This window comes from Lissotriton vulgaris, chromosome 6 (assembly GCF_964263255.1).
Source record: "Lissotriton vulgaris chromosome 6, aLisVul1.2, whole genome shotgun sequence".
Classification (NCBI taxonomy): domain Eukaryota; kingdom Metazoa; phylum Chordata; class Amphibia; order Caudata; family Salamandridae; genus Lissotriton; species Lissotriton vulgaris.
This window is the reverse complement of record NC_141694.1, coordinates 705,820,589-705,836,794: the sequence shown is the minus strand read 5'-3', so window position 1 is coordinate 705,836,794 and position 16,206 is coordinate 705,820,589. Positions and strand designations below refer to the sequence as shown.

At 44.2% G+C, this 16,206-nt stretch overlaps 1 protein-coding gene across 2 annotated transcripts in view; it reads right to left on the bottom strand.

The window, feature by feature from the left end:
- Positions 1-16,206, bottom strand: part of SCML4 (Scm polycomb group protein like 4) — a 488,412-nt gene that overhangs the window by 260,831 nt on the left and 211,375 nt on the right. For both annotated transcript variants that reach the window (XM_086926686.1, XM_086926687.1), the window contains exon 3: positions 11,314-11,528. In XM_086926686.1, coding sequence (XP_086782812.1) covers positions 11,314-11,528 — 215 coding nt within the window. The remainder of the gene's footprint in view (positions 1-11,313; positions 11,529-16,206) is intronic.

Here is a 16,206-nt window from a genome sequence, read left to right as displayed (position 1 = left end):
TCAATTGGTCTGTTGTTGTGTTATTCAAATTTTCTTCCGCCTGCTAAAGCGTGCAGCATGGGGCAGTGGGCTAGCACACTTTAGCCAGTTGCTGGTAATGCTTTCTGTTCTCACAAGGAACACACCCACAGTGCCAGTAAGGAATTACTATGGTAATGTGTGCTGCTTAAGCCCAAAATATATTTTTGCTTTAAGCCAATGTTTTTTTTCAGATTGACGAGGACCCTGCAGCTTCCCCAACAATAAAGTTTTGCAAAAACCATAACAAAACAAAAGCATTGGGAAAACAAAAAGGTTGGCAGTCAATGCCACACCTATCGCTTTTGCCAATGCTTGTTTACATATTTAATGGGAATAGGGGGAAAGTTAAACCATGCCAGAAGACCACTTCAGTGATCGATTCAGCACACTGCACCTTCACATTCACTGATCATAAGTAGAGGCAGAATGGCATGCTAATGGAATACAAAAGAAAAGAACAGAACTGATATCTTACTTAACCTCATATAAAAATACCTTTATGAGGCAATTCCTCCAGGGATTTCCATATGTTAAATAGCAGTGACGTTTGTTAGCGTAATGTATACATTTCACCAAAATAGATAGAGAGGTAGTTCATGCATAATGATGTGTCATTTGTGTGCACACTATACAAAAAAATGCATTTTTTATGCTTAACATTCAAATGGACTTCTGAATTCGAGGATCCTCAAGTGAACGTTGGGACAGTGGGACATTTCAGGGAATGCAAATACAATACACACACCACATAGTAGTAAATCTGTTGGTATTTATTTACAAGCCTTTTAAATGTACATTTTCCAGTAATAAAATTAATTTAAAAAATGAGTCGTCACCAATATATCTGAATAAAACATGATTCATCTGCACATTGCACAATATGCAGACTGCGCATGGTTTGCAAGTGTGTGCATGAATTAGGAAATATTTGTATTTCACAAACACATACGTTCGTTATTTTTGTAAATTACTCATTTTCGAGGTCAAGATGTGTGTACAGCGTAGGCCAAGTTCATGTAAATATAAATTATCAGTACATACTGTATGAATAGATATCTCAACTATATAGTACACGTGCAAGCTGTCATTCCCAAAAGATCGATTTATAAGGCTGTTTCTGAAAGAGGCTTAACAAAATTGACATTCAACTTTTACTCTGAAGCAGAAATAAGACATTTCGCAATATAGGTTTTAGGTGAATACATGCCATTTGGCATTGCTGTGTCAGAGAATATATCCGCATTCAGTGTACTGTGCCAGAAGATTGCAAATTCATTTGGCAAAATAACTCAGGGTGGACATATATTCTCTGGCGCTGTCGCCCTTGGGATAGGTCCATCACAGCTCCTATGGGGGTTAACATATGGCTCGTATGATAGATGATCATAATGACAGAGTAAAACCAGTATATGTTCATCAGTTACAATGTCCAAAATATATTCACATTTATGTTAACATGCCTATGGACATGGGTCGATTAGTGTTGCTATTCCAGAAAATACTGACATATATCAGAATATAGGAAACTGATGTTTATTGAATGGGGAATGTTCAAAGGTGGGCCATCAGATTAATGGACGAATGGAAGACGTGGGGTATGATGGATGGCTCATTCATACAATAGACAAAGGGAGACTGAGCAGCAATTCAGTTACTCATGGGTTACAATGTCAGAGAACCTGCTTAAGTGAAAGAGTGATAGTCAATGATTTTATGTGGAATGCATTCTGTTTAATGCCGCTTCAGTGAGACACACTGAAAATCAGGCATAGATTCCATACATCCAATCACTGCCATCCGACAAACTTGCTCACTAAAGCATAAGTAATAATTCCATAGTATTTATTAATCTTAAGCAGAAGAAACTAAGCCTCTAGAGAAAATCCTCAATTCTGGTTCCATGTATGATTGCTGGTTTTTTATTTATGCCAAATGAGATTGGACCAAATGACGTATTCCAAAAAGTTGATGATGTTTGGGAAGTCCATACTACGGAACAGTTTAGTAGTCCCAATTCTTTTTTTCTGCGAGCCTACCTTTCTGTCCTCACAGCACCTTATTCTGCTAAATATTTTTCCAAAGGATCTCACTAACAACTAACAGGCAGTTACATTCCAGAAAAGTTGTCTCTCTATGGGATCTCATAGAAAGATTACTTCCACTAACTGATGGTGAAGATTTATCACAAATTCCTTTCTGTCTGCATGCAAGAATCTTACATTAGAGAAACATTTAGTGGTCACCTATGCATTTAAACACAGTACATTACATCCAGTGGCCTTCATAAGATAGCAACCAGTCTGATATCTTCTTTACCTTGTCAAGGTGTTGGAGAGAGTGGTGACTGAACTAATTCATACCTATCTAAAATGCTTTTCAAATCTCGGTCAAGTGGGAGTTCATTCTAAGAGGCATCCAAGAAAAGAGTTAATAGGGATCATGATGCCAGAGAATTGGTTCTACTCTTACATAGGTAAACATGTGGTTCTTTTTTTATCTTGTGTTGTAACAAAAACAAGAAGTACCCAGGGCAAGAGTAGAGAAGAAGCCTCATTCCAATGATGTAAAGAAGTCTGTATTTAAAGGGCAAAAACCCTCACATTCCTGCGAGAGGCATGCTTCATCATTGGTGCTCTCCTCACATTGATAGAGTGATTCTACCAATGTAGGTTACAACCCTGAAACACTTGAGGTGGAAGTACCAGCAACTATAGGTTTGTGGGGGTGAGGGAGGCATAATCTTCAGGTGTAGGGATAAACCATATGTAAGATGCAGAGGGGAAAGCTGATGAAAATCTCTACTGGTAACCTGAACTACTTTTAGTGGTGTCCCCAGTGAGTAAGTCAAGTCAAGTCAAGTCAAAAAATTTGTATAGCGCACTACATACCCAGAGGGTTTGAAGGCGCTTAGGAAGGGGAGGAGGATTATTTGTCAAATATCCACGTTTTAAGCTGCTTTCTGAACGCTAGGTGGTTCTGGGTGAGGCGAAGGTAAGCGGGGAGTGAGTTCCATGTTTTAGCAGCCAGGTATGAAAAGGATCTGCCTCCCATGGTGGTCTTGTTGATGCGAGGTATAGTGGCGAGGGCTTGGCTGGAAGAACGTAGTTGGCGGGAGGGGGTGTAAAAGGACAGTCGAGAGTTGAGGCAATCTGGTCCGATGTCGTAGAGTGATTTGTGTGCGTGGGTAAGCAGTCGGAAAGTGATTCTCTTATTGACGGGTAGCCAGTGGAGGTCTTTAAGGTGACCAGAGATGTGTTCGTTGCGTGGGATGTCTAATATGAGTCTGGCTGAGGCGTTTTGGATTCGTTGGAGTTTCTTCTGGAGTTTAGCGGTGGTACCTGCGTAGAGGGTGTTTCCGTAGTCCAGTCGGCTCGTGACCAGAGCATGGGTGACTGTTTTCCTTGTTTCGGAGGGGATCCAGCGAAATGTTTTTCTGAGCATGCGAAGAATGTTGAAGCAGGAAGAGGATACGGCGCTGACTTGTCTGTTCATTGAGAGTGAAGAATCCAGGATGACGCCTAGGTTCCGTGCGTGGTCTGTCGGGATGGGTGCTTTTCCGAGGGCTTCCGGCCACCAGGAGTCGTCCCAAGCAGAGGGGGATGTGCCTAAGATGAGGACTTCTGTTTTGTCTGAGTTCAGTTTCAGACGGCTTTGTTTCATCCATTCGGCGACTTCTTTCATTCCTTCGTGTAGGTTAGTTTTGGCGGTGCTGGGGTCATTGGTGAGAGAAAGGATCAATTGAGTGTCGTCCGCGTAAGAGATGATGTTGAGGTTGTGTTGGCGTGCGATGGCCGCGAGGGGGCTCATGTATACGTTGAAGAGGGTGGGACTGAGTGAGGATCCTTGAGGTACGCCGCAGATGACTTCAGAGGCTTCGGACTTGAATGGAGGAAGGCGGACTCTCTGGGTTCTTCCGGTGAGGAACGAGGTGATCCATTCAAGTGCTTTTCCATGGATTCCGATGTTATTGAGGCGTTGTAGAAGGGTGCTGTGGCAGACTGTATCGAATGCTGCAGAGAGGTCGAGGAGGATGAGGGCGACTGTGTCTCCGTTGTCCAGTAGGGTTCGAATGTCGTCTGTTGCTGCGATGAGGGCGGTCTCAGTGCTGTGTTTTGCTCGGAAGCCAGATTGTGAGGGGTCGAGGGATTTGTTGGCTTCGAGGAAGGCGGCGAGCTGGTTGTTGACGGCTTTCTTGATGACTTTGGCCGGGAATGGAAGGAGCGAAATGGGGCGGTAATTTTTAAGTTCGGTGGGGTCCGCTGTTGGTTTCTTCAGAAGGGCGGTGAGTTCAGCGTGTTTCCAGTCTTCTGGGAAGGTAGCGGAGTTGAAGGAGCAGTTGATGACGTCTCGGAGGTGCGGTGCTATGACGGAGTCTGCTTTGTTGAAGATGTGGTGAGGGCATGGGTCTGTGGGGGATCCTGAGTGGATGGAATTCATCAGGCGGATGGTGTCCTCAGTGGAGATTGGGTTCCAGGCGTTAAGGGTGTTCACGGGGGGAAGATGGTCAGCAGATGGTGGGGTGGGTTGGTTTCCGGGTTGGTTGTCAAAGCTGTTGTGGATGTCTGCAATCTTGTTGTGGAAAAAAGAGGCTAGGGAGTCGCAGAGGGTTTGAGAGGGGGTGATGTCGTTGGAATTGGCCGAGGGATTGGAAAATTCCTTGACGATGTTGAAAAGTTCCTTGCTGTTGTGGGCGTTGTTGTCAAGTCGATCCCTGAATGCTGTTTTCTTGGCTTTTCGGATCAGTTGGTGGTGAGTGCGGGTGGCGCTTTTGAAGGCGTCCTTAGTGCTGGTGGTTGGGTCTTTTTTCCAGGCCTTTTCAAGGGAACGGCAGAGTTTCTTGGACTTCTTGAGATCATCGTTGAACCATGAGGCTTTCTTGCTGCCAGGTTTACTTTGACGTTTTTTCAGTGGAGCTAAGGTGTCGGCGGTGTTGGATAACCATAGGGTGAGGTTGGCGGCGGCTTCGTTAGCGTTAGAAGAGAGGGCTGGGGTGTTTTGAAGGAGCGATGCGGAGATTTGGTCCGTGGTGATTTTGTTCCAGTTTCTTTGCAGGGTAGGTTGGAGGTGGATGTTGGGTTTTGGTTTGTTGTAGGTGAAATGAACGCAGCTGTGGTCAGTCCAGAGGAGCTCCGTAGTGTGGCTGAAGGAGACATGATTGCTGGAGGTGAAGATGGGGTCGAGAGTGTGACCTGCGATGTGGGTGGGGGAAGTGACTAGTTGTTTAAGTCCGAGGTTGGCGAGGTTGTCCAAGAGGGTGGTGGTGTTTCGGTCGTGGCTCTTTTCAAGGTGAAAGTTGAGGTCTCCCAAAAGGATGTAGTCTTTGGAAGGGAGCGCGTGTGGGGTGATGAAGTCTGTGATGTCTTCACTGAATTTTGCGCGGGGTCCTGGTGGTCTGTAGAGGAGGGTGCCTCTAAGTGTGGTCTTGGGGTCGATGTGGATCTGGAAGTGGAGGTGTTCGGAGTTGGCGAGGTTGGCGTCAGAGCTGGTAGAGATGCGGATTGATTTCTTATGGACGATCGCGATTCCTCCTCCTGTGTGGCTGGTACGGTCTTTGCGAGTGATCTTATAGTCTTCAGGGATGGCAATGGTGATGTCGGGTGCGGAGGAAGCATTCATCCATGTTTCTGTCAGGAAGGCGATGTCTGGAGAAATGGTGTCTAGTAGATTCCAAAGGTCGATGGCATGTCTGTGGACGGATCGGGTGTTGAGAAGGATGCATTGAAGGTGATTGGGGTCGGGGATCTGTGCTGTGGGCGTAGCGGAGATGTTGACAGTGCCGCTGAATTTGCAGGTGACGCAGGAGAAAGGTCCATGGGTGTGTCCAGGGGCGGCTTGGACGCAGTTGGGAGCGCGGCCGGGGTTAAGGGCTAGGAGGGAGGCGGCATCGTAGGTGATGCGGGAGGGCTGGGCGGCGCGAGGGGCAGGGGGTCTGGCGCTGGGCGCGGTCCAGGCGCGGACGGGCGTAGACGGGCTTACCTTTGGCGCACCTTCGGCGCGGGTTGGGCGCGGACGCTGCGCGTGGACGCTGCACGCGGGAACTCCTGTCATATATGGATGGTGGAGGGTGAGGGGCGAGGGCATCTCAGCTGGGAGGCGTGGCGGGCTAGGTAACAGGACAACAACAACAAAATGGAGGGCGCTTGGGGGAAAAGTCGAAAAGAGCAGCAAAGTCGCGCTGGCAATGTGAAATGACACAATAATGAAACAATATGCAAAGCGGCATACACAGCGCACAGCAGGCAATTGAATGAGCACAGATATCAGCACAAAGCGTTAGGAAACGATACCGGAGCCAAAGGGAGCGACCACTCGGCTGGGAAGCGTAGAGTGAGTCACGGCGCTTCTAGGTAACGGAGCGCTCTTTAACTTTGTGGGAGGGCGTCTCAGCTGGGAGGCGGGGCGGGCTAGGTAACAGGACAACAACAACAAAATGGAGGGCGCTTGGGGGAAAAGTCGAAAAGAGCAGCAAAGTCGCGCTGGCAATGTGAAATGACACAATAATGAAACAATATGCAAAGCGGCATACACAGCGCACAGCAGGCAATTGAATGAGCACAGATATCAGCACAAAGCGTTAGGAAACGATACCGGAGCCAAAGGGAGCGACCACTCGGCTGGGAAGCGTAGAGTGAGTCACGGCGCTTCTAGGTAACGGAGCGCTCTTTAACTTTGTGGGAGGGCGTCTCAGCTGGGAGGCGGGGCGGGCTAGGTAACAGGACAACAACAACAAAATGGAGGGCGCTTGGGGGAAAAGTCGAAAAGAGCAGCAAAGTCGCGCTGGCAATGTGAAATGACACAATAATGAAACAATATGCAAAGCGGAATACACAGCGCACAGCAGGCAATTGAATGAGCACAGATATCAGCACAAAGCGTTAGGAAACGATACCGGAGCCAAAGGGAGCGACCACTCGGCTGGGAAGCGTAGAGTGAGTTAAAACGAAGGGGGGTTATTCTACCCTTACTGTGAGGTCGACACGTTTCTGCCCATTCTATGCTCTAAATAGGCGCCAGGTGCTTTCGTCAGGACTGGCCCTCTCTTATTGTGTCATTCAATTACATGTCATAAATAAGTTCCGCAATACAAAGCCTTAGTATCCGCTGGTGGGGCAGGGTTATCCATCTCATAGGGACCCTAGCATGAGTTTAGGCTCTGCTTCTGTTATTGCATGTCAAAGAGGAGAGTACCTGAGCTGGTTATTCTTTTAGTTTCACCGCATGCCCATATGAATGCCTGGACCAATGTGAGGAGGAGCCTGATGATGAAGTATGCCAACACTAGGTGGGTGAGGGCTTTGGACCTTTAAATACATGAAGTTACACCACCCGACAATGCATGAGACTTTTTCTCTACTCATACTCTGAATACTTCTTGTTTTTGTTATTATTTTGAATGGAGGGGTGCACCCAGGTTGCCCTATATCCCTCTGCTTCAACTTGCTGACACAGGCACTGTGTTACAGAAATCTTCGAAAAGTAAATGTTTGCTCTTGTAGGAAATTATACTGGCCTTACTAAACTGCGATATGGTAACCAAATATCTTTGCTTAAATGTAATCTAACAAAAATATTTTGTCTTAAAAATTGTTTACAGAAATATCACCCCATCTGAGTTGTTAACAACAAAATCTACATCTAGTAGGGTGATATATTGGTAAGCAATATGTAACTCACAATATTTCTTTATATTACAATAGTTTTTTTAATGATATCCTGTTGTATCACTCAAATTTATCAATGGTTCCCAAGAGTAGTTTTAGGGTGGAAAGATTATGGGTGTGTAGGACTTGGCCCTTTTTTGCTAAAGTTCCCTAAACTTTTTGCTTTCCCCTTAGACCTTTTTTCTGACATGGTGTTGCCAACTTAGATGCTTTGGGCACTTTACCACTGCTAATCAGTGTCAAAGTACAAGTGCTCCCTGTATAAAGTATAATGGTAATTGGTTGTCCATGATTGGTATGTTTGCCTTACTAGTAAAGTCATTAGTAAAGTGTACTATGTGTACCAGGACTGGTAATGCAAATGCTACTAGTGGGCCTGCAGCACTACTTGTGTCACCCACAACAGTAACCTTAAAGAGGGAACTCAGGCCTGCCATTGCAGTCCCTGCGCGCAGTTTGTTAAACTGCCATGTTGTTCTAACAAGTGCACCCACTTTCCAGACCTTACCCTTCCCTTTCTATGCACATCAGACACCCCTATAGTAGGCCCAAGGTACCCCCTGTGCAGGGTGCAGTGCATGTGAAAAGTAGGGCATGTACTAAGGTGCGTACCATGTCCATGTCCCCCACTAATCAATGGAAGAAAGTGTCACTGGCAGGGAGGCACCAAGAACTGGTTTCAACAGGGGTCAGTGCCCCTGAACACAAAGATTTCGAGGCCATTGAGGGGTATAACTATGAGAGCTGAAGCCCCTGAACTTTAGAAAATGGCTTGATCAAGATTGAACAAGACTGGAGCTACTTCATGGTCAAGAGGAACCTTTGCCAAGGAAGAAACAAACGAAGAGGCTGAAGGAAAGGGCTGACCCTTGCTGTGTGTTCTGGGGCTGGCCTGCAGTTTGCTGTTTTAACCAAGAAAAGGCTAAAGGGACTTTGCTGTGTGTTGTGTCCCCCTGCTTGAAAGGACTTTGCTGTGCTGTGTCCTGATGTAACTTATCCCCAAGGGCCCAGGTTGAGCTGTCTCCCTGTTGCAGAAACCCAGGAACACAAACGTTTCCAGGAGAGTCTCAGCAATGCTGTGTGCATGTGCTTTTTGCAGCCTGGGACCCTCGTAAGGAGTGCCCTGTGATCGTGGGCACCTGGAGTCCAAGTGAGGCCCAGCAATGCAGTATGAATGTGCTTTCTGGAGCCTGAACACTTCATGAGGATCGTCCTGTTATTGTGTGCACCGGAATCCAAGTGAGTCTCTGCGACGCTGTGTGCATGTGCTTGGTGCAGCCTGAGACCTTTGTGAGGATTGCCTTGTTAACATGCACACCCGGAATCCAAGTGAGTCTCAGCGACGCTGTGTGCGTGTGGTTGGTGCAACCTCAGACCTTCGTGAGGATTAACTTGTTATCATGCACCCAGAGTTAAAATAAGCCTCAGCGTGTGCAGATTGAGACGTCTGTGAGGAGTGCCCGGTGATCGTGAGTCTCAGCGACGCTGTGTGCATGTGCCCTGTGGCAGCCTGATATCTTCGTAGCAGTACCGGGAGCCCCGTGGAGCTGAGCCGCCATGCACAAGCCCGCCGTTGCCAATTCACAAAGATTGTATCGGAGGCCCAAGTCGCTGGAAGAGGAGAGGAGAGTGAGGTCGCACCGGTCAGGTGACGAGTGTCGATGCCTGGGGCCGGGTGCGGAGGGAGACGCTCTTGGCCTTTCTCTCATTCCGGCAGCGCGAGCCTTTGCTTCGGCTCGTATCGCAGCCCGTACTGGCCAAGGTAGTGGCAGAACCGGGGAAGGAGTGCAGAGCTGCACTTTTTTGTTGTACCATACCCGTGTTGGGGCACTATTGAGAGAGGCTAACTGCGAGTCAGCACGAGTAGTGGACAGACCACGTAAGGCACCGTGATCGGTGCTGGAGTGTATTACGCCTTACTTTATTTCTGCATGACAGAGTACCTGATTGTCGTATGACGCATTGCATTGTTTCTCCATAACTAACTACCTGATTAGCGTATTACGCATTGCATTATTCCTGCATAACAAACTACCTGATTAGTGTATTACACATTGCATTATTTCTGCATAATGAAGTACCTGGTAGTTGCGTTACGCATTGCATTATTTCTACATTGCAAAGTGCCTAATTGTTGCATTTCGCAGTGCATTATATTTACATTGCACAGTGCTTCATTGTTGCGGTACGCATTGGCATTACTTTTCCATTGCAAAGTGCCCGATTCTAGCATTACGAACTGCATGACATTGTATTAGGACTACAGAGTAATGTTTAGAAGTTCTCATTAATATCACTAGAACTTACAAGGGCTGGCTCACCTAACAACCAGCCAGGAGGAATATTACACATACTCACATGTTGGATTTATATTGTGTGGTCTTATCGTATATCTTTTTATATAAAATGTATACTTGTTTTTATGAAACTTGTGTGGAGTCCATTTGTGGTGTCATCATTGGGTTGCTGTGAGCATGGTTGCAAATACTTTACACAACTGCCTTGAAGATAAACCTAGCTGCTCGTGCCAAGCTAACCCTCTGTTTTTTGTTAACCTGAACTTTTCCACCTCAATACAGTGTTTTTTCAATATACTGGTAATTTATAAATTCTCATCACCGAGCTATTTCATGATATCTTCACTTATTTAACCATATTCCAAATTTTAACAAGATTTGCCTGCTTAACACAGTCCTAAAACATTAATAACAATTTTTAGGTCTGAATTTAGCCTAGATGTTTTTGATTTGAGTAACATGATATATATAATATACTTATTTGTAGGGCTTTCGTCCAGCCCTCCTCATCCATTGGTCTGTTGTGATGTCATTCTTTCTTTCTTTTCCCCAATAAAGGCTACAGCATGGGGCAGTGGGTCAGCCTCCTTCAGTCATGGGCTAACTTTAATGTGAGTGACAGCATTCTGGTATGTCTCATGGAGCACATCCATACAGAAAGTAGTGTCCATCAGCGTCAGGGCCTAGTATGACAATATGTGCCTTTTGCGACCAAACAATATTTTCCTTTTTTCCATGTATTTTTTTTAACATTAGCAAGAGCCTAACACCTCCCACAACAATAATATTTAACTTAAAAAAACAAGCATTTACAAAGCCAAAAAACTGGCTGCGAAAACCAGACCAACTAACTTTGCCAATGTTTGCTGTGTTAGCAATCTCCTTTAGAACCATAGTGCTAGTAAACCATCCTCGATCACTTCTGTAACAGAATGTGAGGTTTTGAAACTAAGCCCCAGCCCATCAGCCAGCAAATCTAGACTTTATCAAATGTCAATAACTAATAAATACATAATCAATAATAAATAATAACGTATTGCCATTGCTGTTAATTGCATCTACTTTGGAATAGCCGGGGAATATAAACGTTAACTTACAATCAGAAAGACAGCGGAAGCTTTTATTTCACAGACTAGTTTTTAGTAAAATGTGCATTTTACAAGGTTTAGCTGACAACTGTTCCAGTGAAATGCAGACACGTTATGCTTGCTCCTGTATATAGCACAGCTCTGACCATGTCACGGATTGTCAGCAGTAGCTGTAAGAAATCTGTAAATTGAATTTTATGGAGCTATTATTGGGCTTGTTTGCTGAAAGTAGGTCCCAGACTGTACCTTGTAGCCAGGTTTTCTGCCCCTCTTCTTCGGGATCTTCACCGCTGGGAGGGAGCCCGGCTGTGTCGAGTACATGTTGTGCGCAGTCATTTTCATGGGGCTGGAATGGAGCGGGGGACGCCCTCGCTTTCTGCCCGGTATCCTCGGAGACTGCATTTCAACAGCGTAGCGTCTTTGAGGCAGCGACGAATAATGACTCATGCAGGGATAAGGAGCTGGAAGGCAAAAAAAAAAAGAAAAAGGATTTATTGTGCAGCCGCTATGCAAAGCCATACTTGATCAAAAGCCAATATAAACAGTGCTCTCTGTTCTGACAGTGCAGCTGGAATGGCATTAATCTGGCTGCTCGCTTCCGGTCCACCAACCTTTGTTTCCGAGGCTTGGCGGAGTGTGACGTAGTTGCTTTAATAAGAACAGAGCAAGAGCATGCATGCACCCTGGACCATGTGGAATACCTCACACATTCTTCTAAATCCACAGGTTGGTTTGTTGTGACAGGTTTACCTCGGAGCAGTATCCACAACAGGGCTCACAGAGGCATAAGGTCCCTGTTAATAGGCATATACCCTGAGAGTGGCAGCAGCAGCGAAAGGCAGGTGACGCATAATGCACTGAATGTGTCAAGAGCGGTGTGGAGAAATCTTGGCAGCTCTGTCAAAGAGCATCCTGGCTACAGTTGAGGGAGGAAGCCTTACCATACTTATTCTAATAGTTCCGCCAGCCGCCTTCATCGGTCCTGCTTGTGTGTTTAGAAGTCCCAAGGACTTGTGTAGGTGCCAAAGTCATCTCTAAGATAATTTAGATTTTTGGGACATCGAAGGGTAGTGCTGGAATTGAGAAAAAATTACTGTTGGAACCCATAGATTGGGGGTTCAGGAATCAGATGTGGCAGCGTAAAGGGGGTTGAGTCACGAGGGGCAGAGTCATGAAAAGCAAAGTCTGATAGTCAAACTTTACATATATATTTTAAAAACATTTTTGCAATAAAATTGGCAACATGGGGAAACGTGACAATAAATCTGATCTGGGCTACTTAAACTGTCTCAAAGAAGCTGCATTGTAAACTTTCGTATGAGGTTAACATAGATGCCAACTGTCCTATTTTTGCTGGGATAGTCCCATCAAGTTGGAGCCTGTCCTGGGCAATTGCACTTTGGAGAGAATTGCAGGGAATTGCGATGGGAATTTCAAACTTTAGGCCAAAGTAGTCGAGTTGGAAAAATTCTCCAATGCAGCTGAATGGGAGAATGTTTCCAACTCAGCTACTTTGGCCTTAACCTCTTCCGTGCTCGTGACGGAACCACGCCGTCATGAGACACGGGTGGGTGGCGTGTGCTCATGAAGGCGTGGTTCCGTCATGCTGCGGCCGCTCCGTCCACGCAGCATTAATTTCCCGCCTGTGCGGGCGAATTAATGAGCGTGCGGGGCCGTGACGGAACCACGCCGTCTTAAGCACACGCCACCTGTGTCTCTTGACAGTGCAGTAACGTCCCGAGCACAGAAGTGCCGTGCTCAACCCCCACACCCCCAGCGCCACGGCGGAATTTGCGCGTAGCGAAGGGGTTAAGTTTGAAATTCCAGTCTCAATTCCCTGCAATTCTCTCTTTATTGAGTAGACCCTATAACTGCACTATGATAAGCAGGCGGAGTTAAACTATGCTGATGTTGTGGGTTGGTTGGAGTGGGCGGAGCTTTGGGGCAGTGGGTGTGGCAAATTTGTAAGTACGTAATTGATAGCTGTGCTGCAAAGAGTTTGTGGATATTTTTTTCAAATGTTGGCATCTGAGTTAAGCACGTTTTGCATAGATGTTGCACATCAATTTTTGAGGGGACAATAATAATAATAATGATAAGATAACTCTGGTCATTAATGCACATTGCTGGAGAGATATGTATTTTGTCTAGTCACATTTTTGATTCATAAAATAGTATAATGGGCTAATGTGCCTGCTGCGAAGCACACGTTTAACATACATTTTATGTGGATAAGTAAGTGGGTTTTTGCTTTGACACAGACATCCTTTTGTTACTTGCACTTTGTAAGTTCCAATGCTTCTAAAACAGCACCGTGAGCTATGAAACGGCATGAAGGAGCTGCATGCAAACTGCAAGGCATGGGTTTAAACACTTTTGATTTTTTCTCAATCCATCATTATTCTAAGGCTTTCTTTAAAGTATTCATTTGGTTAGTAATAAAGTCTTATTAGTACATACAACCCCAAACCACTGCATTATATTTTAAATCCTGACTTTCTGTTTCTCCTGGCCGTGCTCTCTTAAAATATAATTCCTACCAGTAAGGAAGATATGTGACTCCTACGCCTTGTTTATTCCTCATTGTCTTAGGTAACATTTCCCGTACGTTTCTGATATATTGTCGCTGTATAATTTATAAGTTTGATGTATATTTTGATTTATATGAATATACATTTACTGTACATTGATTAACACATTTATCTGATATATTGTCTCTGTATAATTTATGGGTGTGATGTATATTTTGAAGTATACGTATATTTTGATATATATAATTTATGGCTCTGACACCCTACATTGGGATGAGTAGAGTTATAGAAAATTACATTAAAAATGAAATGAGCAAGTGCTATTTAAATCGTTATTTGGGTTTAACTATTGAGTTGCTCATACAAACACCTCTAATGTATTACATTTTGCGTGATGCTGCAACAAAGATTTACTGCAGTCAGCTGAAAGCAATTCCATTTATTATTTACATAAAATATGCTATTTCATGAGCTGTGAATTAATTGGAACTGCTTTTGCATTTCGCTGTAATTTCTTTATTAGCAAATATGTGTTTTGTTTAATAAGCATTTACATTTTCATTTTTTAACATTCTATGAAATTTGTGTCAAATTGATTGTAAAATTTGTTGATGTTCTCCAGAGCGTGAAAAATCTTAACCAGGTAATGAAAAACATGATTACTGAAGATAAAACTTGTCTTTATACAAGATTTACAGACTGTTATTCCGAGCAGGCCGGCATTCCCAAATTGGCGTGTAACCAGTGGCACTAGACAAATCTTGAATACTGATGTTGTGCTAATGTATAATAATTTGCAAGCTGCATTATCCTGGGTATTGCCTGGAATACATACTCCAGGTCAAATCTGGCTGATTTTGTCAACGGGAAAAGGGCTGAAATTGGGGGATCACCTGCGAACACCAGTATGTTAACACTTGTATGGTAACACTGATTTCCATGCAAATTCCCTCGGATGTTTGACGTTACAACGCATACTTTTACCACGCATGCCTTTACAACGCGGTTTTTACGTCGCAAACCTTTACAACGCATAGCGCTTTGGGGCGTTGGATAGTTAAAAGTTTAATTTACTATTCCAACTCCAGTCCCCGTGGACACTGGGGAAGGTGTTGGATAGTAAATTAAACTTATTCCCTATCCTAGAGCTACCCCCAGCGCAATGCTTTGTAATGGTTTGCGTTGTAATGGTCGCGTTGTAATGGTAGTGCATTGTAAAAGTTTTGTTGTAAAGGTTGTTCACCGAGTGAAATGGGTCAAATGTTGAAATAATTGCCTTTGGCATTAATCAATCTAGAAAATCCATTATTCCTTTTGTCCTTGATTACCATCCAACTAAAGTTTAACACTACGAAGACCTCTTTTGATGGCAACTTAAAAGCAAATTTACAAACCACCAGTGAATGCTTCAGGATACACTGAGGGCTCAGACCATGTATTGCCTGTGGAGGTTGTGGTTCACTTTGGAATAAACGACAGAAATTATACAACCGGCGTTGGTTAAAATTCTAGGCTGTCACCTGTTTAAAACCCAGAATCCTTCATGTTTTATGGTTCTTACTCTGAAGAAGGGCTGTCCTTCCTCTTGTCTCCTCGAGGGCACAGATTGCTTCGATTACCTCAAAGACAGGACCATCACGTGGGACTTGTGTTATCCTAGTGTAATGCTATGAATTTCTTCAGGACACAGGTGCATCCATGGATTTCTACATTGATTCTTTTCTTCCTATATAATGGAGCTATAGAACCCTCATCATGGATTCAGACCTGTTTTTAGGGAACTTGTCCTCATCTTTGTTTCTGCTATCTTTGCTTCCAACAAGTTGATTGGAATGGAATTCTGTGCGATTGCAATCTATTTTACTCACTGATATGTGTTCAGTAAGAATAGCTCAGTGGATTTCCTACCAGTCTTTAAGGGAATAGCAAATTCAACAAAATGAAGGATTGCTGATTTTGAAACAGAGTTGGACAATTTATAATAGGGTAGTCCAACTTTAGTTGATAATATCCCTATATATGCTGGATCTACAGGATATCCACAGGAGATGCATTTACTTACAATTAACCTAAATCAGAATTATTTACACAGCCATCAGTTATCTTGATAATTTTACATGGCTTTGCCTCTGGTCCACCAACTTTGAAAACTTCTGACCATAATGCCTAGTGCGATCTACAAGTAAGGCCTTATTAATGTGTTATTAAATAACAATAATACGTTATTAAAATAAAGATCTAATGGTTTCAAAACATGGGCTTAGTTGTGATAGTCCACCTTCTTTTCACCCCTCAGAGAACGCTTTAAAATAGCTTACTGCAAGTTCTCAGGAGGTTACCTTTCTTTAAAACAGGGCATTTGCGGAATCTTAAATCTGCCATGTTGTCAATTTAACTAAAACATGTACAGGTAATACTCAGACTACCCAATATGCGCCATAGGAACCTGGGTGTGTACAATTATTTAACTAGAAACTCAATTGAACAAACCTCATTACTTTCAAAGCATAACAAAGTGCAAAAGACAAAGTCAGTCTATGGTCATAAATATTGATGCTACCCTTCGAATCATCAGAAATGTTTTTTCATAAATTCCAAGCAGTTAGAG